The sequence below is a fragment of the Blennius ocellaris genome, assembly GCF_963422515.1.
Source record: "Blennius ocellaris genome assembly, chromosome: 15".
NCBI classification, from domain to species: Eukaryota; Metazoa; Chordata; class Actinopteri; order Blenniiformes; family Blenniidae; genus Blennius; species Blennius ocellaris.
The window spans coordinates 4636994-4662797 of NC_137664.1; the positions used below are offsets into that span (position 1 = coordinate 4636994).

At 40.6% G+C, this 25804-nt stretch overlaps 1 protein-coding gene across 1 annotated transcript; it reads right to left on the reverse strand.

Moving 5' to 3' along the window:
* Positions 1-4187: 4187 nt before the first annotated feature.
* egfl7 (EGF-like-domain, multiple 7) lies at positions 4188-16496 on the reverse strand. Its single transcript, XM_080510473.1, has 9 exons — positions 16264-16496; positions 12203-12469; positions 10911-11033; positions 9840-9952; positions 9012-9107; positions 8682-8909; positions 7018-7094; positions 6513-6675; positions 4188-4701 (listed from the first exon to the last, which is right to left on the reverse strand). The coding sequence occupies exons 2-9, from the start codon at positions 12280-12282 to the stop codon at positions 4682-4684; spliced, it is 900 nt and encodes a 299-aa protein (XP_080366599.1). The 5' UTR covers positions 12283-12469; positions 16264-16496; the 3' UTR covers positions 4188-4681.
* Positions 16497-25804: the final 9308 nt, after the last annotated feature.

A 25804-nucleotide genomic window follows, 5' to 3' on the forward strand; every position in this document is an offset into this window, starting at 1 on the left:
CTTCGAAACAGCATCACTTCTTCTCTTTTGGATGTATTCTGCTTCAGATTCTTGTTCCTTCAGATAAACCCACCTAATTATCTTCACATTAGGCCTCTTTGGAGGTTTTTGTTTATTTTAGACACTTTCCTGTTTGTTTTTACATGATCAATTAGAATAAAAGTATTATGGCACACCATCCAGAGTGTCCTGCACAGTGCTGTAGGTGTGATGGTAATTATGTTTTCCACATAACAATTATGTTATCCAATTATGTTTTACACATCTTGTTTGAATGCGAATTATGAAATCTTCTAAGTTATTAAAAATGTCTTTTCATTTAGTGCTTCCCTGTCAAATGGCAACAGATTTGCTCTCCGAAGCCATCTAAAGTTTGACAGTTTTCACTTTTCACACACACCGTTCAAACACCAGAATCCCAGGGAGACGAAGCATCGTGGCGACAAATCAATGGGCGGTTTAGAGCGAGAGAGAACATGCAAAGTCAAACCCGGCATGCTCTCACGTTAATGCGAATGCACTTAACCACCGCACCACAGTGTGGCCTTCCAGTGAAACGCAACCAAATTACATGAAAGCAACATGACGCTTTAAAAATAAACAAAAAAAACGTTCTCATCTTCACAAACCTTTTATGTCACGGACTCTTGCAGCTTCTAACTAACTGGAGAGATTCACTAATTAATAAGAAACCTAATTATTCTAAATAAGACATTAAAAACTGAAATATACTATATATTTTTTTCTTTTTTTTTCTTTTGATTGGTTATGTAAAGAGTTTTATTACAAGGAAAGTTTTTATTTTGTCGTAACGTCCCGATTTGTTTAACCTCGTAGCTGAATCCTAGATAATTTAAAACGTTTTTGCCTTAAGTTTGATTTGTTGTTCTTGCACTGTTGGGTTGTTCAACATTTGCATATATTCATTTTCTGTTTTGTAACATGTACTGACAGTAACCACCGGTAAAACTGACTGAACTGTAATTTTTTTTTTTGTTTTTATTGTTAAAAATCCAGGTCTTAATTTTCACATTTCTCACTGCCTTTACACACTGCAATATTCTTTTATTTTTTAAATTTTTTTTTGTCTCACGAAACACCGTCTGAGAATGTATCGCAGCATTCAGGATATTTCTGGTTAATAGTTGCAATTTTTCTTTTATTAAGTCGGAAGAGCGAAGTATTGACATCGAATCTCCAAGATGTATTTATTTGAGCATTAGATGTTTAAATTTAGACTGACTGCCGTATACATGTACCTCCATGTGAACGGATTCATCTATACTTTGGTACTAAGTCTGTACACTGCTGTTCATCATGAGTGCGACAGTAGTTTTAGTGATACCTGCTGTAAGTACATGTGAAAGTCTGGAAATCCTTTTTTTAAGGCCAGTGTGGAATATACTCCCCCTTATCTACTAATATCTAATCTTGACTGATCCAGCGCTTACGTTATTCTTTAGTTTGAATATATTTATTCACTTCTTTTCTCGTCTGACTAGATTTTTTTTTTTTTTTAATCGTTTGCAAGTTTTTGGAATGTTTAAAAGCTCTACCAAATTGGTTTCTTCCAAAATATGAATTATACCATATGAATTAATGAAATGGGAGCGTTTTCCTCATTTACAGTTGATTTTCTCAGTTATTTTTGTAATACAAATGTACGATTTGTCAGCTTTTTTTTTTGTGTCACCAGCTTGTTAACAGGCTCTGCAACAAACTGCGCCGGTTGAATCATTCAATCATGTTTCCTTTTTTTTTTTTGTTTGTTTTCCTTAATATTTCCTCTACTTTTATTTGTCTGTTTCGGGCAGTTGTTTACGGATTAATATGTACGATACTGGAAAACGATTCAAAGTATTCTCAACCTTATTAAAGCACTTTTTTGGGCTGAGTTTGGGTGGAGGGGAAACAAAAAAAAAAAAAAAAATGTGGATTTTCACCAAAGCTATTAAAGTGTAATTTAGATGGATAAGAGAAACAGCTGGCATCCTGCAGAGCCTTGTGTGTACGTGTGTGTGTGTGTGTGTGTGTGTGTGTGTGTGTGTGTGTGTGTGTGTGTGTGTGTGTGTGTGTGTGTGTGTGTGTGTGTGTGTGTGTGTGTGTGTGTGTGTGTGTGCGTGCGCGCGTGCGCGAGAGTGTGAAAGTCTGTGCGCGTGTGTGTGTGTGTGTGTATAAATATGCACACGTTATAGATGCCCATTATAGTCTCTGGTTATTATTGACGATGTAGTGTTCTTGATTTCACCTATACTGGGTAAATGTGAATGCCTTGCAAAAGAATAAATAAAAGTTGATTCTTTTTTTTTTCTAAAACGTTTGGTTTGCGTACAGAATTTTGTTGCACCTCTGGATTGGTTCACATCTTTCACTTCTCAGCCACCTCCTGCGGTGTTCCGTCCTGCGTCCCATCCGATTCATTATACAGTATCGCTCCTTCCATATTCTACTTAAATACAATATACAGCATCATTACTATGCTGATAACCTTTCAAACTTGTTTTCACCATTTTCAAAATCCACAATGACCTTTTAGTGTCCTGAAAGGCTTTTATAAATAAAATGGCTTATTGTTCATTCGCCAGCAGCACAGCTTTTCATAGTGTTCCTCTTTAACAGAGGACTTCCCGTCTGGGGGGGGCACACCCACTCTCTCAAAAAACTACAAAAGCAGAAACATTTGAAACCAAAGCAAAGTTTCAATTTTCCAGGTCTGCCATTCTAGAGTGTCTCGTTCTTTTAAGATAGTTTTCATATTTAGCTCCATGTTTGTTCTCCACCCCCTCATCTGATCCTTTGACTGTAAAATACTTCAACTTATTTCTAACCATAGAGAAATTTATTACAACTGCCGTTTGTTTTGTAAAGAGCAATTTTCAGAAATCCTGGCTCATTGTTCACTATTATTTATCTCATTTCCAGCCTCCTAACATTAATATTTCATACTTTTCTCTATCTCCACTGATGTGATGAAATGAGACAACCTAGAGGTAATTTATTAAGTTTCGCTTTGTTAAGGTTGCAATAAATACCATGCCTGTTACTGAGGGCTGTTATTAGGAAGTTATATCCCTGTATCACTATTCATATTCTCAGCTTTCATGGGATTCTGCTCTGGACAAGCATATTTTAATATCATGCAAACAGGTCCAGGAAGACTCCATGTTGGTGTAAGACTTAAATTATAATGATAAAATTAGCAATGAAAACATTGCGCATGTACATACCTGACGTCATTGCATATTTGCCAGATTTTTTCCACGTTCTGCTGTTTTTTTTAGTGTCCTGCAGGATTTCACGAGTTCTTATTCATACATTTAACATTTTCCTTTGTGGAAATAAAGCTAAAAGCCTCCTCGTATTCAGTATTTTTTGTGCAATTGACTCCTAAGTCAAGGAGTCGAATAGCAAAGAGATTTAAAAAATAAAACTTAGTAGTAGTATATAGACTGTAGTTTATAGACTGATGATATTACCATTCACTTTTTTGATCCATATTCTGAAAAATAGTATGTTACTGTTGTTACATTGAAGGTTTTTGAAGGACATTTAGTTTTACAGTTGTAAAAATTAAAAATGTCATTAAGTTTTTCAGTTTTATTTATTCTTTTTTTTTTTTTTTTTATCGCTGAAAATATTGTGGGTAAAAATCCTTCTCTTGATGCATCAACACCCTGAAACTCTGAATGCCTTTCCACAGTCCTATTACTTAAAAACAAGTGAGGAACCCCCCCCCCCCCCAAAAAAAAAGAAACTTGAAGAGTTTGCATTTTCTTGCTATTTCCTCTCAGGAAGAGTAATGAAACACCATCTCACAATCTATTATTGCATATAAATGCTTACATGTGTTATATATTGATAGTCAGCTTTGAACTGTTGTTTATAGTTAAACAATAAAAAAGAAAAACAAAGGTGTTTATGTCCAGGCTATAAAAAAAACATTATTTCTGCATAAAGTGTGTACTCCTGATGCTTTACTTGCATACTTTCAGTGTTGTTTCACTGTGTTCTATCCATACATGTACACGTTAGCTTTGATCACAGTACTTGCTTGAGGTCAGCAGGTTTATTGTTGTGGTTTAATTCAGAGTTTGTTCAGTCTTACAGCAGCCGTGTGCACCGTGTGCACAAAATGATGCATTCCTCAATAACCCAGTCGTATTAATGAGCACACATGGTGGTTCTGATTAAGACTTTTTTTTTTTATTACAAAATGTTACAAAACTACGTAAAAAAAACCAAACAAAAAAAAAAAAAAACGAAGTCTATTAGAGAAATGAGAAATAACTACAAGTAATCATAATTTAAATAGATAAATACCGGTGTCTGACAGACAACTCAGCTGCACTGATGCAAAACAACCCCGGAAAACTAAGCGGGGGGGGGGGGGGGGGGGGGGGGGGGGGGGTTGACCTCTACTCCACCGCGGGGCTGACGTAACGGTGGGACCGAGAACCCGCTGTAGTGTGGCGTTACAAAATCTGGAATTTGAGACTGATTCGAGGAGGAAACGTAAACAAAGCTGTCCAGAGTAGTGAAAATCACAAATGATTTGTGCGGCGATTGCGTCACGCGGCGTAACTGGCACACGTGTAAGTCAATCAGATTCGAATCATTATCATAAATTCGTGGTGGTGGTTGAGTGGGGGGGGGGGTCTTGGAGTTGGGACATGTCGGATGGTTAATTCTCCTGGCAGGAACCTGCAAGGGTGAGAAAATGGAAAGAGTTACGATAATGTATTACTCAAAACATGTTGTTCCAACTCAAAGTGCTTTATAATATGATTGACTGATATCCCCAGAGTGTTTGTTTTTTTTTGGGGGGGGGGGTTAAATACTTTTCATTGCCCGAGCTTTTGAAATAAGGTGAGAGATGTGGTTTTGATCTGTGAAGGTTCACAAAGAAATATCTGATCCAAAACTAATGAAACCCAAATGTGATGAAGGTCTTTATACAATAAAAGCGTCTGGTAATGTAATAAAGAGGCTTTCAGAGGAGGCGGTTCTGAGCCTGAGGGTCGGGACGTATGATATGGAAACTCTGAAGAAAATATAATTGAAGTCATACAGCAACGTGTGAAGAAACAAGCCATATCCAAAGAATACGAAGTCTTTGGAAAAAAAAGAATATAGATTATATGGCTTATTTGAGCTGACATGAAGACATAAACACGCAAAGTTAAAATAAGTCGATTTGTGGCCTCGAATATATCAAATCAAAGTTTGGTTATTTTTTTCATAACCTATGAAATCGTGAAATTAGTATGCAAGCTTGACTTGAAAAATTAATTTCCATTACAAATGTGTAGGAAAAATACTGATTTCAATTCTTATATTTCATTTCAATGACAGATTTTTACATTATCAATAAAAACAAAATACTTTGGGACTACATTATGATACTTTTTATGCTGGAGGTTTTTTCTTTGATCCTTAAAACACTGTAACTTACGTTAGCACTGAGTTTTAAAAGAAGCTGAAAATTAAAAAGCTTTTAATAAATGTCATTTATGAAAAAAAGTAACACGAGGAATGTAACAGTGATGAATTATAAAGTAGTGGTTGAAACCACTAAAATCGGGTACAAAACCAGATGAAATGGAAAGAACTGCTTGTCATCCTAAATTGTAATTAGAACTTCATAAATGTTCATATAACAATATATACAGAACTTTAGAACCTGTGTTTGCCTCATTTTAAAGGTTAAAAGTCTTTTGAGGCTGCAGTTAACTTTGGTTTGGTGAAAAGTGACCAAAACGGCTCTTTTGGCCATGACGTTTGCAGAACCCAGAACTAAGGCTTCAAGACGCCCTCTCATTTTCCAAATGCAAGTGCATTTTTATTTTCTATAGGTACTCCTTTTTCAGTGACACATCTAATTATTATCGGTCTGTATTTGTAGCCAGGATCGGCTCCAAACAAGGCAGAATCATCAATCTCTGCTTGTCCTAGTAATAAAGATCAGTTATTTCTACTGATTAAACACGCGCAACTTCTGCTGCTCGGACTTCTGTCATGAAAGACGTTGAATCGAATGAAGTTTCTCACGCACGACCGCATTGCAGAAGTTCAACAAAGAAGTGGCACAAGTGACTTATGATTCAGACGAAATTACTAAAGCGGCTATTAGAAATAATGCCAGGCGATTTTCTATAATGGTTCCATTTTCCCCTGAGGATAAATCGCTTTGGATTTAGTGACCTTCGACCCTTCTCAGTTTGTTCTCTATCTCAGTCCAAATTGGTATGGAGTGCTGATATCGTACTTTTAAGGGCGATAGACTTTAAATTGTTAAATTGAATAATGTTGTCACTGATAAAACATTACTACAGTTACATTCACATCCCATTATCATGGCTTCGATTTTTATTTATTCATCTAATATTATTACTGACTCTCTCTCTCTGGCCTTGTTAGATAAATCACATTTGATTGTAGTTCCCATGCTTTACAGCCCAATGGTGGACTTTCCCTCCTCATAACTGTGACGTATTCCTTCTGCGGCCGCTCACATGTGCCGAGGCGCTCCTCCAGGAAGCCAATCTGCTCGCTGAGGGAGTCGATGCGGTCGAGCTGCTGGAAGGAGTGCGAGAGCAAGGTGGTTTTCTCGGACAGGCCGTCGTCCAACGACAGCGGGAAGAAGCTGTTGAAGGGCGCCAACACCAACTGCAGCTTCTGCAACAGATGGGGGGGGGGAAAGACGAGAGGAAGGAGAAGCGTTACTCGCCTCGTAAAAGCAGAATTATATGACCAATTATATCTTTATGCTTGTTTGAGTGAATCTAAGCTTGGTGTTTTAATAATAAAAAAAAAAACCCGTAAATATTTTTAAAATGCCAGTGCAAGGTCTGGCATTTCAAAGCAGGCAACAAAGCATCTGAAGATGTTTTTTTTTTTTTGATATCGTACGTGAGACCAGAGGTGTTCCTGCCGAGTCAGCCCTTTGGGAGGTATCGGAGTAGGTGGCAATTTACGTGCGAGCGAAACACGTTGGTTTTATTAGTTTCCACGAGGTACCTTCTCCAGGAGCTCCACTCTGTTCCTCAGGATCTGAACCTCCTCCGTCACGTTCTCCGCCAGGCCGAATCGCTCACCTGCGAGGAAAACCACACAAGTGCAGCAGACGCACACAGTGAGGGGAAGGAGGCTCGAAGATTTATTTTACAAAACATTCCTGGGAGCATCCTGCCTTCATCAGCCCCCTCTCTCTCTCTCTCTCTCTCTCCCTCATATGATTCATGGCCAAAACTACGAAACCACAAACCAGTAAGAGGACTGCAGAGCTGCTGTGGGACCAGGGGAATTTAGGACACACGGAGGGGGGGGGGGGGGTCACCAGAAATAGACAGGCAAACATTCATCCCTCCTGTGTGAACGTGCATCGGTTACAAGGAAGTGTCTGGCAGCTACCAACCCAGGGGGAAATGTCCCGGACTCGGATCCGAAACGCAAAATTAGGAACCCCCCCACCCCCACCCCCCACCCCCACCCCACCGCTCCTCTGGCGGCACTCCTGCAGACAGACCGAGAGGTTCAATCTCTCCCAGATGTGGTCCATTACCGAGTCGAGAATGAGTTGGGAAACAGGGCTGAGGAGGAGGAGGAGGAAAAAGGAGAAGGAGGAGGAGGGGGGGGGGGGGGGGGGGGGGGGGGGTTTGGTGATGACCCCCAGCAGACAGGGTTGATGGTTGATGGAGCTGGAATGAAAAGTGTTGGCCAAGAGTGAGACGAAAAAAAAGCTCTTGGCAAAGTGGGAGCATTAGGCTATTTTTTTTTTACTTTTTTTTTTTTTTAACATTTCTATGATCTCCATCAACTGCTGTTGAACTGATTTTTTTAAAAAGAGAGAGCTGGATGGTGGAAACGCTCACATAAAATAACCCTCTGTCACTTCCATAAAACACATCAATCTGTCATAGTTTGTTTTCAGCCTCTCTTCATGTGTTGTTTCTTTTGCTGACCCAGCAACACTGCAAGACTTTCATCAATCCAAATCGCGTTGTCACGGAGGTGAGCGGCCTCCTAAATTCAGTCTTGCAGAAAGTCTGATAAACAGAGTTTGGAGGAATGCCTGAGAAATTTGGCAATCTCACATTGAGATGGAAAATTTTTTCAAGGAGGCGGTTATTATTGTAGTTTGATTTTTTTTTTTTTACACAGTTTTGTTGTGTGTGAAGATCCAAAATGGGGTGGAAACAGTAAGGAGATGTGAAGATCAGGTGAGTTTTAAGTTGAGTCATTTCCCGAAAGAGCAATAATCTTGACAGAGAAAAGTTATTGGGAAAAAAAGGAACATCCTGGGGTCAGATTCCATTTATAGACATGGAGGGGGGCTTTGTTATTGTGTTGCTAGGATCCAAATATCACACACACACACATGCAAAGACACAAAATTGTGACATTTTTTTAGAAACAGTAAATTATATATATATATGTGGGGGGGGGGGGGGTCGATTGAAGGCAGATGTTTGACTATTAAAGTCCCAGTAGTCCGGGTTTTTTTGTATCTGGAGTCGGCACCAGTCGCAGTGCATTATTACTCACGGTACGAGTTGAGAGTGGCATAGCGCGTACCAAAAGTAATAATGGACCGCGAAGCTGGCCATGTTCGTCTTGTCGCCGGCTGCAAAGGAAATCACGTGAACACAATCGCCGTAGCTGAATTTTCTTTTTTTTTTTACCCGCATTGGAGTGCCCACCCGCTGTGTGTGGGGGAGGCGAGGGCACAGGAGGAGGAGGAGGAGGAGGAGGAGGAGGAGGAGGAGGAGGAGGAGGAGGAGGAGGATGACGAAGGCTTTGACAGGAGTGGCCATCCCCAGCGAACCCGTCGCGACATGCACACCGATAGCTGCCAGCGGTGTTCACGCACTGCTGGGCGCAGGGCTGCCGTCCACTGCACTCGTCCACGTCTGACAGGACGGACACAAAATACACCTCGTGTGAATAAGAACAGAACAAAAAAAAAGAGGAATAAATGTGTCACCATGGAGGAAGAGGTTGGTGTAGCTTACCTGTTTGGCAGCGATGTCCCGTCCAGCCCGGAGGACACGCACACTGGTTGGGTCTGATGCAAGTACCGCCGTTAACACAAGGCTCCACACACAAAGCTGCGAAGGACATGGATGAAGAAAATTAGGCCAAAAACAGAGGGTGAAGATTATCCAGATGCAAAACCTCGCAAAGTTTCATTTCTTTTACAATGAATTCAAAAAACGATTGAAAATCTCTTATAGCTTCCGGATGAGGTAGGCAGATGTTTGCATCCGAGAGAGGTCAACGAAGCACAACACTAACTAACCTTGCAAAGTTTAGACTTTTACATTCAACCAAATTTGCCTGATATAGACAGTTACGTTGGAAAATGTAAGTTGTGGTTGAAGTTCAATTAAACGCCCCCTGATCAAAAACTGAACTAAACACAAACACTGGAAAAAGTGTTTTTTAAAGGTTTTTTAGTCACTGATTGGGACATTTTAAGAATTGTGTTGGTCAATCCTAATTTTTGTTTTTTCTTTCTTTTTTTTTATACATTGTCTCCTTCTTTAATTCATTTATAACCTAAAGAGTTAATCTACTGGCAGTCAACTATACTTTTTGATCAACTTTATGCCAATATAAGATATAGCTGCACAATATTCATCTAATCAAGTGAACGTGTTCATTTTATTTACTCTTTTCATTATATTCCTTACGTTTGTTTGAGGTTTCGTTCACAACAGGTTTGTATTGTTTGAGCCATCAAATGTATTTGGCGTGGGATTTGGTTTAATCCCGTTCTTTCCGTAGAATTACAGTAAAAACTAAAAAAAGCGTATTTACCCATATCAACCCCTTGTTACCTTGGTTGCAGTTGTGAGAGTGAAACCTCCGCCAGCCCGGGCAGCACTCTGGGTAGAAATGTGCCGCAGACGTCGTTCTGCTCACCTGCCGGTACGCCACCGTGTACGTCGTCCTGCGAAGACAAACAAACAAACAAACAAACAAACATAGTTAGAGATTTGTGATTATCCATGCTGTCACTGCCCTCCTGTGTGTGTGTGTGGTGTGTGGTTGAGCTGATGGAGATTTTTCAGTGTTCTGTCAGAGAGAGCAGGAATCCTGATGAGAGAATGGGAATGCGGTGGAATCCAGAAAACTACGATCCGCTGACTTCCAACAGAGTGTGCCGGAGATGAGCGAGGCGATGGAGGGAGGGAGGGAGGGAGGGCGGCAAAAGGGGGCCGGAGACAAGATGCAAAGTCAGATCTTGAAGTGTGCGAATCTGCTGCAGCCTGCTGAGAGTGTGGTCTGCTTCGTATTCAAGGGGGAGATACAGTGTGGTAAACTCAGCAAAAAAAAAAAAAATATCCAAAGATGTTTTTGGGAGAGAAAAAAAAATCAAATATTCTCTCATGTATCTGATTAAAAACTGCATGGATGATTTTGGCCATTTGAAGAGGTTGAAAAAAAAAAGGATTAAAATAGAAGGGAATGTAAAGGGGGGGGGGGGGTGGTGGCTAGAAACCTGGAGAGCTATTGAGAGTGTATAAGTATGGAGGGAGACGGGCTCCAAGATAAACATGACCGTGGTCTCTGCAGGCAGGCAGTTCATTTCCCGTAGTTGCACAAAGTATTCGATATTTAGATTGCTCCCAAATATGTGCCACCGTGACCCAGATCTGAGCCAGACGAGCATTTATGGGTGCGTGGGAGAGAGGTGGGGGGGAGAAAAATCTACATCTATTTATGACTGCGCTTCTAACCCTTACCCTCCTTAAACATTTCGGCTATTGTTTACCCCTCAATTAAACAAACATCTCGAGAACGGCTTCGTCTGAGCACTGCTTTGATACTGCCATGACCCGAGTCGCCGACGGGACAAGATTGTGTTTTTATTGTTGTTTCCGTGCGCCAGAAGACGGCGGTCTCACTTGTATGTGCTGCAGAGGCGATGCCCCTGACAGAGGGTGATGTAGGGCTTGTGCACCGGCTGGACATACGACTCTGTTGCCATGACGACGCTGTGACGGAGGTCTTGGCCGCATACCCTCCTCCTGCAGAAAGAAGGAAAAAAAAAAAAAGCATGAGATCAATTTTTTTTTCTTTAATTATTGTTAAAAACGTATTCGAAAATGCTTTAACAAGTGATTTCCACATCGCTCAAACAGATTGAGGGTTTTTCAACTCTAAGTGGCTCCTACTTCACTTGAAAAGCTCCAGATTAGCTCTGCTGAAGGGCTGTTTTGCAGCCCAAATTGCTCCTGACAGGCCCATGTAATCACTTCTGAATGTGCCAGAGTGAAGAGTTGATCTTTGAACACCCCCTTCTTTCCTTACATCTCCATTTGACCTTTCGGTTTATTTTAGCTTGCGTGCAAACCAGCTGAAAATGACAAAAAGAACCAGCTTTGCTTGTGCTTGCGTAGTTTTTCTCACAGCTTAGTTAATAAAAGTGGATTAATTATCCACAATATTTGCTCGGGCTGCAATACTTTTTAAAGTTTCATGAATTTTTGCACATTAAATGTACTAATAGGAGCATTTTTATACATTCAATATCATGTAATACACGAGTGGAGGGAAAATCTTTTTGCAAGCTTTTTACATCGCATCGATCGGAGGGACAGTGAAGGTTGAGATGATTAAGGGTGAGATGGTTTTAGATGTATTGGTTGTTGGAGATGGAGCTGCCAGGCAGGAGAAGAAGGATGTGATGAACATGGAGATGTTTGGTGTCACAGTAGAGGAGTCAGAAAGCAAATGAACCACAGTGGTGACCCCTGAAGGGAGCAGCCAAAACATAAAGAAGACGTTCTACAAACTAAAAAAAAAAAAAAAGTACTACGTTAAAAGAAACTACTTTCGTACAAGCAAAAGTAAATTTTCTTGTTTGAAATGAGTGACAAGTCTCAAGTCCCCCACATAAATCGCTCTCGCCAATTTACTGTGTCTTTCATTTGATGCGACAAGTTATTTTGACAAGAAACTAGACAAATACACTTAAGTCCTATTTAGGCAGCGTGGCGCTGTGGTCCTGGGAGAGTGACCTCTTAACTGCCGAGCTGTCATTTCACCCACTTGCGAGGAGGTCACTAAAACAAACACATCTAAAGTGACGGCTGAAAGCTGAGGTCTGCGGCTGAAGTCGCTACGCTGCCGGGCGGCTAAAACGACAGGCCATAATAAACACTGGGGGGGAAAAGAGAACGAAGGGAGCCGTTACCCGTGGTGAGTGAAGACGTGGGGAGTGCCCATCACGTGAAGGATGAAGAGGGACGAGGAGAGCAGCAGCGTTTGGTACATCGTCTTCCCCTTTCCCACGTTCCCCTTTCGCCGAGTCTCTCACACACACACTTCTCTTCTCTGTGCCAGTCGGAGGGAAGAGGAGAGGAGGACGAAGAGGGGGAGGAGGAGGAGGAGGAGGAATGGACCGTATCGCCAACGTCTCCTCAAGATGTGTGTTTCCCTGCAGGAGGACCACTCCAGCTACCTGTAAAGACAGGACATTTTGAGATAATTGCAACATTTAAAACTCAAAAAAAAAAATTCAACATTGGTGTTCATCTTGCAAGGCAAGTTTGGGGGCACAGTTCATTCCTCTGCATTCACCGGTTAAAACCTTCATTGGTTTGAAAGTCATGAAAATCACTGCAGGAATGCAGCGAGCAGACAGTCAACAAGAAACCAGAGCAGAAGCATTTAAATGCAGTGAACATGGCAAGAAAACATTAACCAGCTCTGTCATTTACAATCTGGTGAGGTGGGTGAGAACCAAGCAGACTTCTGAACCCTAATAGATTACAAAAAAAGAGATGAAAAAAACTGTCTGAAACTTCAAAGCAGCCTGAAATAAGTCCATCAGAAGAGTAAGAGTCTGTAAATAAGAGGGATATCGTGCATCCATTATGGTTTTTATTTTTAATTAAAATGTCATCTAACGGCTGAATTTATGCATCTTGTAACACTGCTTGGGTTTATTGCTATTTTCAAAAGCTCACCATAGTCGATATGTCTTCATTTGAACGTTTTTTTTTTACTATTTATTTTTCCTTGTGGATTGAGTGCATTTCCCCCCACGGGCGAGTCATTTCAAAAGTCATAAAGCAGAGTGCAGAGCGGCGGTGAGGTCTGAAGCGTTGTTTCTTTTTACGACCCGCAGTAAAGCTCAGACGTATGTATTGTTTGCACATGGGGTTAGTTTGCTCATGGTGTAAATTGTGAAAGGACTCAGCTTAACGTGTGGGGTTAATGTTCCCTACACTCACCGAAGGCCTTCGTGGAGCGGCAGCAGATGACTAGTTGCGAGGCGTACCGGCACTTTAATACAAGATCTACAGTCCTGTTTGTCTTGTGGGAGAAACCAGCTTCTGAAGTGTTGATCTATCTCTTCGCACCATATTAGATTCTTACATACTGTACAGGATTAACAGACAGACTTGAACCACCCAAGCATGAGAGTCGTACCGGCCTCCAGGCGGCAGATTCTCAACCCCTGGGAAATCTCTAACGGCGGGGCGTGATCACAGGTTGTGCAACTGTGGCCTGCCTGAAGAGCGCCGACTTATCCCGGAGGTGATGCTAAGCCGCGGGTGACAGCTTGTACTTCTCTGATCCAAACCCCCCCCCCCCCCTCTTTCTCTCCTGCTGGCTCTGCGCCCAGAGACATGACACACACATCTAAGGAGCCTGTGTTCATTCACAAATCACAGCAGCAACTGAACTCTCAGGGCAGCGGGAAGCCTCGCTTTGAAGGCAGTGCATGTGTGATCAAGCGTCATCACTTTAACAGTGAGAAAGTTGCCAGTTGCCAGTTTGATTGGCAGGTTTTGTCTTACAATGATGAAGCAACAAAGTCTACAAAAACATTAAAAAAAAAAAAAACGTTTTTTTTGTATCGTGGGACTTATGTTGTATGTTGAAAATAAACAATTCTGATCCAATATGTCAGATTTTAGATGCTTTCCATCTCTGAAATCAAAGTAATGTTCGTTTGTTCATTTGACGTAGTACAACAAAAATATTTAGGATTTTTTTCTGTAACGAATCCCACTTGTTGATTATCTTGTTATGAAGCTTATAGTGAGCGTGCCAAAACATTTTAAACAGAAACTAGACGACAACAAAGAAAGCCTGAAGTTTTTATAGTATTAATGCAGAGGTAGTGCAATTTCTGTATTGCTATGACTGATTTATTCAATTCTCAGCGAAAAAGTGCAGATTACTATGAGAAAAGTAGCTCTGAGACTGAAATCCAATAGACACCGGTGCTGTTGTGCATAAATTGCACTGCTGCAGATGCTAAAGATGGTGCAATCATGTAAATCTAATTATTTTTTAAAGTAAACAAAGTGGAAAAGTGAAGAAAAAAAAAAGTGCGTCCAGGTTTGAAGCTAAAGCATGTGGAACTTCAGCTTTCCACCTGTCTGATCTGGTAACACGTGGATAATCTATGGGGGGGGGGGGGGGTGCAACTCTTATCTTTGCCATGAGAGGACGCTGTTTCACAGCTCTATGCGTGCTGAAGATCGACGTCCCTCACCTTCTCCGCAACACACATACACGTTAAACGCATGCCAACACAGCAGCAGACGAATCACACATTAAAAAAAAAAACATCAACTCTAAAGAACAAGCAGAGATAAACAACCTTAAAAAAAAACACACTTCTACAAACTCCTCCAAGTGCGCATGCAAGGAGAAAAGAAATAATCACAAACCGTGCAGAGCAAATGTGCGCTCCTGAGATTAAAAAGCTCCAGCCCCCCAAAAAACTGACCCAAAACATTAAAAAAACCCAACAACAACAAAAAACAACTTAAAATCCCGTTTTATTCCGTCAGTGAGATACAAGAAACTCTCCCACTCGCCAGGTTTGTCCTGCAGAGGCTCGGACTGTCAGAGAGGAGCATGGGGGGTGATGCAAGGACCTCCTCCCTCTCCTCCGGCTGGGTGTCCCGCACACCAGACTGGGGGGGGACCCCCTCTCTGACGTCAGGGTGCACGAGCTCTGCACACCACAACACTTTTGTTTGATTTGGGCTTTTTTTTTTTTTTTCCTTTTTTCATTCATAACCTCCTGATACACTTAACAAGCTGCAGGAGAGAGAGAGGGCGAGAGAGAGAGAGAGAGAGAGAGAGAGAGAGAGAGACCCCACAGAGGCAGCTGGTGTCAATAAATAATAGGTCTCCTCTCTTAAACTCAGTCACCCATGGGTGCACTAATCATTCTTCACACGGGGCATTAAAAGATCACTCTTTTTTTTTTTTTTTTAAGAAAAAACGTTAGGCTTGTCTTTGTGGTATGAAATCCTTTCGTTGTTGCTCCAGACATGACATTCGAACACAAATCTAAGGAGTTTGAGACTTCCTGTTGACGTCTAAGTCAGACTGCACAGGTGAGGATTTTCAAATCTACTAAATCACATAAAACATGGCAAAAATGACCAAATAAACGATCACAGAGAAGAGAATCAATATCAGTATTTGTACGTATTTGTACTTTTCCGAGGTATCTATCGATTTCATTCAAAATTCTTACACAAGATTAGAGACATTTTAACCATAAAACTGCTCTTAAACTAAAACATTTTAAAATGATTGCCTGAAATGTAGATATGGAATTTTTTTTAACTTTAAATAGAAAGAAAAACGTCATAAAATGTTATTTGAATTCAGATTTTTTTCCACCAAAAATGTTTGAGTTCAGGTATTAATTTATATTAAAAGATTGGATTAATTGATATATTAGGTTTTCATGTCCTGTATGGTAAATGTTCTCATGGAGACACTGTATTTTGCATTTTATTGTCACTTTCCAGATGTTTAAAGGTAACATGTCCACTATAAACCAGAATTAGTTAATACAGGCATGACATTAAACAATACAACCTAATAAAATCTGCAGTGTGGACATTGGGGAAGCTGTTTCCTACTCGTTCAATAATGTAAATTAAATGACATTGAAGCATTTCTTAGCATGTAATTTAATTTTGTGTGATGTTTTTATCGACAAATGTGAAATAAGGTTGGAAATGGCCTGCATTCTGAGCAAATGAGGCATGTTTGATGTATTTTACAGCTTATTTAGGGTGGTTTTATTGACTGAGTATTTTATGTTTACCTTTCTGTAAATATGTTTGTAAATAATCCCCCTAAAGACTATGAGCTTATTTTAAAAAAACTAAATCTGATAATAATAAATAGCACGTTGTTGTTGGTTTTTTTCCTTTCTTCTTAACTCATGTTACCCCTCAAATTATAGACGTTTCTCCGCAGGTTTCTTACCCTCGCAGCAGGGGGTCACCACCAGGTGCGTGTGCGCGCGCAGGCGGAGCGGTGGCCATGGGCGCGTGCCGTCGGCCCGGTGGATCAGCGCTCTTTCCCATGATGCCAGCTCTCTTTTTGAAGAGCCCCTCGGACAGTCTGTGGCTTCTCAAATTTAAAAAAAGAGAAGAAAAAAAAGCCCCCTATATTTTTTTGTTGGGTTCGGGAAGGTTGGAGGTTCTGCTCCCTGCGCGTCGAACGGCCGCAAATGAAATGTCTATTTGGGCGTTTTTCACTTGCTTTTTATGCAGAGCTTCCTGTGGAACGCAGGAATTGGACGGACAATCCCAAACCGGAATTCCTGTGACTGTTTGGCGCTGATAAAAACCCCTGTCCTGCACAAACACTCTCCATCCTGCTCAAACCGCTTCGCGAATCTGATTTTGAAGCATTTCTTTTTTCTTTTTCTTTTTTTGCTGGCCCCCATTGTGCTGCTGGAGGAGGAAGGGGGGGGGGGGGGGGGGGGACTGTGGTGGTCTTCAGGCCTTCCAACCTCATGGCCTGCCTCCCTCTCATAACTTTGAATTTAATGAACTTTACACCAGTTTACTATCTCTTGTTTTATTATCTCTTGTTTTTCTGGTGGCTCAAAGGGATGGCAGTGGCACAATATACACTCACATCAGTCACTCAGTAGCATTTTTGAGAAAATCACACTTTAATTTATGGAATTATACTAATTTCTTACATTTCATGTGTTAACAAATAATTTGCATTGTCTGCCTTTGATGTGATTGTAAATTTCATCATCTGACTTAGTGTCTGAGATGCTTTTTGTTTGGAGAATAATACAGGAAATTCACATATTAAAAAAAACAAAACCTGCAAGAATCTATGAACATTGCTTTACTTTTCTGAATGTTTTACAATGTATTTAACTACTATCCATCCATGCATCCATCCATATGCAACTTAGAGATGCAGGAGTGGACTATCAACTAATGCATCAAATAACCTCAAATGCTTATTTTTGGACTGTTTGGTTAAACCTGTGTACATGGAGAACATGCAAACTCTGCTCTTATACAGTGCAATATTACATCAAATCTCTCCAACTGACCTTGATAAAGAGGTTTTGTTTTTTTCCACAGTAATTGAAAGAAATGGATGGAAAATACTGACACCACTGCAATTTTTTCCAAGTGTGCTGTTTTGGTCCTAATGTCTGTTGTGAATAAATGTATGCTTTATACAGAAAATCCCTACCTCGTGCCTACATTTACTTACTATACTATGGTGTGATTTTATACTTCATTGGTTGATGTGCTTTTAGTGTGCCTTTACTTGAAATGACATAACTGAGTGCAGTAATTCTGTATATAGGCTCATGTTTACAGCTGCTCAGGTCACTGAGATCAAATCTGCTAAATTGCAGCTACTTGAAGCCAAACATTTGCACGATAAGGAGCCAGTGTCTTCTCCCTCCTTCTGCTCACTGCGCAATAAGCTTGGAAGAAACAGTCACAGTCGATATTATAACTACACTAATAAAATCAGCTATTATATATATTTGATAGCTTGTGCACCATTGCGTCCTCTCGTGTATATAGACGTGTCCGTTTTTAGACGGGTTAATCCATTTTATGACAGCGGTGTGGTGGTTAGTACTCTTGTTATAAGCTTCTCTGTGTGTGGAGTTTGCATGTTCTTCCTGTGCGCACAGCTTCTCTCTAGATACTGAATGAATGCTTAGTCAAATTATTGTGAAGAGCAATCAAAAGGAGACTTAAAAAAAAAAAAAGTAGCAAATTTTTATGGCATTTTAGTGTTTATTTGGTAACTTCTGCTTCCTCTCGTTTCTTGCAACGTTAAATAAGTGAGAGATTGTGACATTACACCCGCTACTGCTTTTCATTTCTTATATTAACATGAACCCATGTGATTTTGGCAGTTTTGCTTTGGAAAACAACTTTTTTTTAAGACATGTATTCAAGAGGTGCATCTGTTGGTGCGTTTTGTTTAAACAAGTGAAAAAAAATATATATAATTTTGACACCATATTTGATTGAATTCACTGTCCACACAAAACTGGAGCAAGAGATGGTGTGTCCTTTTTCAAACATGAGCATCAGTAATATTTAATAGTTACGCCTGCAATTGTTTCTCAATCGTGACCTGGATGGGAGTAAAAAAAATCTATCCAGCTTGACCTGAAAATTAAATATTTGTGATTTTGTGCATTTAAACATCTTCCAAAGTACTTGAGTCCATATAAATCTCATGTATATTTTTTTCTGAGCGTATAATCTTATCAATGCGAAAAAAGACTTGAAATAATCCTACAACAGCACCTTAAAAACTTCATCAATGCCCTACAGAGGGTTAAAGGTGATCTTCACACTCCTTGAAGTGCAAATAAGAAGACAGACGGATGCAACAAGGTCACTTCAGACCTTCATGAGCTCTTTATTTATCTAAATAGATCACATAACCAGACTTCATCGGCTGGCCGCAGGGAATGCAGGTCAGCAAACTGTTTTCTGCAAATAGAAATTTAAGTGTGTGTATGTGTGTGTGTCCACTCAGAGCATCAGATACTAAATGTAGATGACTTCAGACTGGCTTCAACATCCCAGAGTGATGGATTCCCTCATAAAACAGCCTCTTTCAAATCAAGTAAAAACCTCATATTGTGCTGATGTGCTTTTACATTGTGTCCTTTCAAGTCATTCTTGCATGTTCTCCTTGTGTGTGCATGAGTTCTCTCCAGGTATTCTGGTTTCCTATAATACATATTTAGACTCTAAAGGGCCTGTAGCTGAGTGTGAGAGAGGATCTCAGTGTGATTGTCCAGGTGCACCCAGCCTTCTTCCATTGTCATCAGCTCCATGTGACCATAAATTCAGTCAAATGGTCTAGAAGATTAATTGAAATATTTTAATCGTGAAAGAACTCTGCATTAGATTGGATTGGTTACGACTCAACAAAAAAAAGCCTTAAAGGCTTTCAGTGGTTCAGTCTGGCATCGTGCATCAAAAGACAAGAACAAAAATCTGAAATTGTGAAGGAAATGACTGAAATGCAGAATTAAGCGTTTCGCTCGCTGAGCCACATGATCAGCGTGAGTCAAACGTGTTTATTCTTTGCCAGTGAGGGTCGGTGAACTTTTGCCTGAATTGTTAACACTCCTGAGGACTTTGGGACCATATTGCAGTGGGGTGGGTGGGAAGGGGGGGGGGGGGGGGGGGGGGGGTCATGCCTGGGTTTCAGACGTGGAATTTACAACGGGTCTAAAAAGCTTTCAGTGGTTGTAACTTGACATCACAAATTCATTGACAGACAAATCTAAATATCAGATTTTGAATAATTTCCTTTTGCCAAAAATCTTCTCATTTACTGGTTTATTGTTTTTGTCTTTTTGAGGTTTGACGTTCCCCATGTGCAGCATTTCTTTGGCTTATTTTCTCAAACTGTGTGTTTCATGCTTCCCAGTCTTCTCTAGTCTTTTTTGGAGTTTGTCAGTTGGGGGGGTCACGCCGGGGTCCGGACGGACTTTCAACCGTCGTGGCTGACATCATGCATTAGAAGACAAGCGGGCTGCTCCTCCTCCTCCTGTCTTCAAACTGAGCTTGACAAGAGATTATTCTGACAACAAGGACTCATTTGTCATCCTCAGCATGTGCAGATCTGCTCAATGTTCTTACACAGCGAGGCCAAAACTCAAACACTCCAATAACCGTTGGGTTGTGAAGCCGGTTCGAGGCAGAAGTTTGACTGTTCATCTGCTTAAAGTGTGACTTAAAAAAATAAAAGTTCTACTGTTGTGCAACGTCGGGACTGAGAAGTACTGTATTTAGCTTGATCTTTTTCTTTTCTTTTTTTTGGTAGTGTAAATGTGCAATCTGACCCTCCCTGTATACAAAGAAGTATTTTCTCAGAGATAACAAAGAGCCTACGTGCTGAGGCACCATGGGAACACTTCACTTCAGGGTCGCAGGTGACCACACACACACCTTCAAGGCCGATCACCCACATTGGAATATAGGATGCAAAAAAGAGTGCCGGCTTGTTTGTGAATGCACTTGTCTTTGTGTGTGTGTGTGTGTGTGTGTGTTTGTGTGTGAATTTCTATGTGAAAGCTTGTGTAACAGCTTGCAAAGTGGGAGGGTGTCTGTTTTTAAGGAACCCTTTTCATTCTTTGAAATCAACTTGGCCGCCACAGGGAAAGTTTTACCGCTGGTGTTCCAGATTTGTCCCGGAGAAGAAGATGTAGAGAGGAGGAGGAGGAGGAGGAGGAGGAAGAGGCTGAGGCAGAGCAGTGCTTCCTCTTCACGAGGAAACAGGAAAAGGCTGGGGGAGCGAGATTCTGGAGCCTGCTCCCGTGGAACAATAAAAATCTCACTTTGACAGGAAACGGATCTGCGTCAAAGAGAGCCTGACAGATTTTACTAAAGGGCAGCAGCAGTGACCCTGGATGGGGGCACGAACAAGAGGGCAGCTGTGCCCAACAATACATTTTTTTTTTTTTAAGTTTCTTTTTTTTTTTCAGTATAGTTTTAAACATCAAATTCAGAGTCTGTAAGGTTTGGGAAGGAACATACAGAGAGGGATTCGAGTTTAAATGTTTGAAGACGACAAGAACAATGCCTGTAGATGGGAAAAGTAAGAGAACAATGAGTTTTACGTGGAAAATGATACATTAACCCACCACTTCATGTTGCTCTTCATTTGCGCTTCACACACGGTTGTTCTCTGTCCAAGAAGAACAAAATATTTAATTGTTTTTTTTGTGGGCCAATCTCGGCAGTCTTACCCAGCTGTTGTAGTTCGATCATTTTCAACCAATTTTGGAAACCACATGCGAGGAAATCTGTTTTCAGTCTCCTCGATGTCTATATTTATTCTTCATTATTGACTCCACAGATTAATCGTGCTAATTTATGGAGTGCATATACCTGTGTCTGCTGGTAGTGTCCACTGGAGGATTGTAATTGGATTCATAACTTACAAGCTGAGTTTCACAAAGGGACTGTAGAAGACTGCTTTAGGGGTTGGGAACGACTTGCCTGGACCTTTTTCTGTAAACGTTAGTTACAATCAGCCTTTTTGTGTGCTTCTCCAAGCTTTGTTTGCACCATCGTGGTGTCTGCTGTAGCGTTCGTGGAATAGTTGCAATGATTTCCTGTCTCTTTAATGTGTTATTTTAAGAACTTTTTAGAGGGTAAACTCTCACTTCCTTGGACAATGAAGTGCAAGTTGGAGACAAAAAAGACATGACCACTCTATCCACATCGCTGATGACTATTAACAGTGTTCCTGAATGACGAATGAAGTTCAACACCAACTTTTAACGTCACAAGCAAGCTGCCATTGTTTCACGTCTCCCCTGATCACTCTGCTGAGCAGGACCAGAGGTGTCTCTGTGTCTCTGCGCCGTAGGATTTCCATGCTGAGCAGCCAAACAGGACATCCTGCCGTCCAAGGCCTGCTACCACCGCCATCGCTCCCCAGTCGCCCCTCAGCACAAGGCATGCGGCCCGGCTGGAAATGAAGACTCCGTTGTCTGTCATCTCAGCGTTTCCTGTTCTTCAGCAGACAGATAAATGCCTCTTTTTCAAAAGTGAGGAGGCAACTGTTTTTCGGAGCGCCGATCCACCAAAAAATAAATACAAAATTAAACAATGTAATGTCATGCGCTTTTGTCTTCCTAAGACATTTGATTTCATTTACAAGGATATGCTGTATTGAAGCTTCAGAAAAAAAGTGAACCAACAAGGTTCACTTATAATATTTATACAAGGTTGGATTGAAATGTTTCAAACTGAGTGTAAAACATGACACAGACATGCTCAGACTAAAAAAGGTCAAGCATCATTTGTCGGACGCTCTATTCATCCAAACAGCACTAAAAAAAAAAAGAAAAAAGAAATTCCTTCTGCCACTATCCACAATTGGGTAGATTGTCAGAGAGCTAATGGATGAGGACTGAGAGCAGTTGGCACGCAGGGAAAACCCAGAAAGACCAGCAGCAGAATGAGCTGCATGACAGTGAGTGAAACTGACAAAAATGGGAGGGAAGCAAACACGGCGGTTGACAAGAAGAGAGACGACATCGTGTGAAATAGGATCAGAAAGTGAGAACTCTGTATGAAATCAAAGTAGAAGATGGCAAAGATTTGATATGAGATAGATATCATCCTTGATAAATTACAAATTCTATATTTGTTCTGTATATTCAACACGTGCGGTTTGTCCAAATTTAACCTACATGATTTTAAGAGCAGAATATCTGTGCATTAATCTTTGCAGAGCAATTTGTAGGATTCTCTAAGAAATGCTACTGTAAAGGGGCATAAGGAAGTTTTATGCAAAGAAAAAAAAAAAGCAAGTTCAAGTCCTGCAGCGTTACAATAATAAATAGCATGCCAGCTTTGAAGTGATTGATTACTTTGTCCAGATCAAAATCAAAGTTGGGAGTTATTTGGAGCAAAGGTCCTGGAGCAATGATCAAAATCATAAGAGTGCCTCTGTTGAGGCCATGCAGAAATTGAATATATCTGCACAGCCGCTAATGTGAAAATTAAACCTTTGCAGGCTGTTAAACAGAGTCAACTTTCAGAAAACTCCCACGAGGTTATCAAGCATTTTATAAAGAGGAATGTTGCTTGTGCAATATTCTTTATCATGTCATTGATTAATGAGGTAATATTAAGTCTATGATACAGTTTTGCCTTCATTTTAAAAGAAAAGAAAAAACACTTTTAGGGCATTTGCGTCATGTTCTTAACTCAGAGATCCATTTATATTGAGCAAGCATGAATAAAACTTTGCAACTTTACAGTAGCCCAGTATTTTTGCATGCGGGTCAAATTAAGGTATAAATTAACATTACTAAGCAATAAACAGGCAAAACTGAAAATGCGTTGAAGCACATTTGTCTCATTTAGAGTCGATATATGTCATGATAACAGATTTAAGACAAGGACATAAGAGGTTAGTTGTAATTGAGCAAAATTGCGTCTTTTTGACACTTTAGTATGTCATAAAAGCAAATCCATTTTTATTTATATTCAATTGAGTCGCCAACACAAACATGGAGGCTAAAGAACAGCGTCGTTTCAAACTTTCCTTTTCTGCCGTGATGTTTTAACCCTTAAAACTCTTCTCCAGCTCTGTAATGTCAAGTTGTGATCTGCAGCAGTAATGCTTAGTAATAATTGTCGACTCATATGATAAAATGAATAATGTATTACTCTTTAAAGCCTCCTTCTCTTTTAAACGGGAATCTCTCCTGATTGTTTTTTTTTTTTTGGTTTGTTTTTTTTTACACTGTGACCCCAGCTGACTGTTACCAAAAGCATCCGTGACAGGTCAAACACTCAAGAGACAGTCATACGTTCACGTTAGCGCCTTCAGGCAGTTTTCACCAGTTAAACTCAAAAACACATGTTTTAGGACTGTGTGAGGAAGTACCGGAGTACCTGGAGAAAAATATAAGCACATGCATGGAGAACTCGGACCTGTACTGGGGAAATGCTGGGTGTGAGGTGAGAGTGATAACCGCCACATCACCGTGCAGCAGTCCTGACGGAAATACGACTGCAAGCCGCCTCCCTCGACCGTATTTCTTCTGTCCCGCGGCCAAGCTCTCCGTGTCGGTGTGTCATCAACAGCACGGAAAGAGATTAGGTCGTTTTGCACTCATCCCACCAAACTCTGGACCAAAGTAACACATGTGGGTTTGATTGGCTTATTTATCACAGTAATCAGATTTTCTTGCTCCGAGGATGACGCTTGGAACCGTCGCCAAGTCGATTATTCTTCGAAACTTTGCCAAGATTTGTTCTCTTGCGAGTGTGGACGTTCTCACCGCGGTGGCCCCGATCATCCTGAAGCATTTTGTCCGGCCAGTTTCGGAGTGATTTAACGTTCAGGTCCCACACAAACATTTATTGCTGAGACGCCGTGGTGTCACAGCGAGGAGCGCTGTTACATGGAGAGAAATGCAATATCCCTTTGCTATGACTTTCACCACAGCTTCAATGATGACTTGTCATTAATCGAGGTGTTTTATTCTGCTGCTTCTTGAGTTACGTTCCTTGAGGGGTTTCGGTCAGGCTCAAGGAGACATTACTTGAAATAATAATATTTGTTGGCACCTCATCAAATAAACAAATAAAATGTTGCATAAACTGCTGGCAGGATCGAAAGATGAACTTGCCAAAGTCTTTAAGTTGCCTTTGTCTTGGACTCCTGAATGTTAAAGTCTCACTTTCTTCTAATTCGAGCAGCAGATGTGGAGATTGCTGCATGCTTGGAATATATTAGTTTACACCAAAATAGCTCAGGATCTGACCACAAGATTGGGATCTTGCTGTTTTTGTACACTGCCTTGAACATTTTAGGGACTTCAGCACGTTTTCTTAAATGTCTTTTCTCATTTGAATATATTCCTAAGTTGTGTCCCGGTGAAAAAATTGATCATTGTCAATGTTTCTTTTAATCAGAAGTGCAAATATGTGTGAAAATATGATACAGACAAGCAGGAGGACAGAATCTGCCTATCGACTAAGGACAGGTGGTCTTTCACACAGAAACAGTTTATTTTGTTGTCCTCAACACTAAACTCCAGCTGTCACTTTCACCTCTCTGCTGCTTGTCGCTGTGTAAACACACATGCATCCTAACAGGGAATGACAAATAGAAATCCGTGACTTCAGGATCAAAACGCAACCTTTATTTTGTGAAGACATAGATTTCATGCCTGATTCTGCAGGCACTTCTTTGTAGACAGAAGTGTCAGAAATATTTGCAAAGCTTTAGTCTTTTGAAATCAGGTTAAAACATTGATTTAGATTGTCCCGACTTTATTCTTAGAAAGTGTTTCTCTTCATGCAGTGATTTTAGAAACCCAACATGTCAAAAAAAAAAAAAGAGAAACCCAACATGTCAATCTTACACTTTCTTGGTGCACGATTCTACTGACGGCTTCGTGCACGTCGCCCTCGCCGCTGAATGGAGGGAATCGTACATCAAAAGGATCTGAGTGACATCAGGGTGAAGCAAGGGGCGGAAAGGTTTCTGTTCAGTGGGACAGCCATCTGTTCCCAGACTGTCCTCTGAGAGATAAAGAGTGCTGCTTCATTGAGATCGAGACCACCAACACATCACAGTTTTCTACTGGGAACTCAGAGAAACTTGCAATAAAAACTGTGTTTACGATTAATCTTTTTCACATCATGCAGGTTTCAGATACTTTATAGGTTAGAGTCAAAGATCAGAGAATAGAAGACCAATTCACCATCTGCTGAAGAATGTATTACATAAGCGAGGCACTTCTTCTTGTACAGTGCAGCAAATCTAGATTTTTCTCTGCTCCTTGTTCGGGATGAAGTTTCAGTTTCTTTTCAATATTCAGAAAAATATTTGATAAACGCAACATGTCTTTAAAACAAAAACTGACTCTCATCCTTCTCTCTGTCTACAAATGAACAGAAAGTGCTTAAACAACCATTGAAAGGACACTTAAAAGCTCATCCGGTTATTTTTTTAAATGTACTTT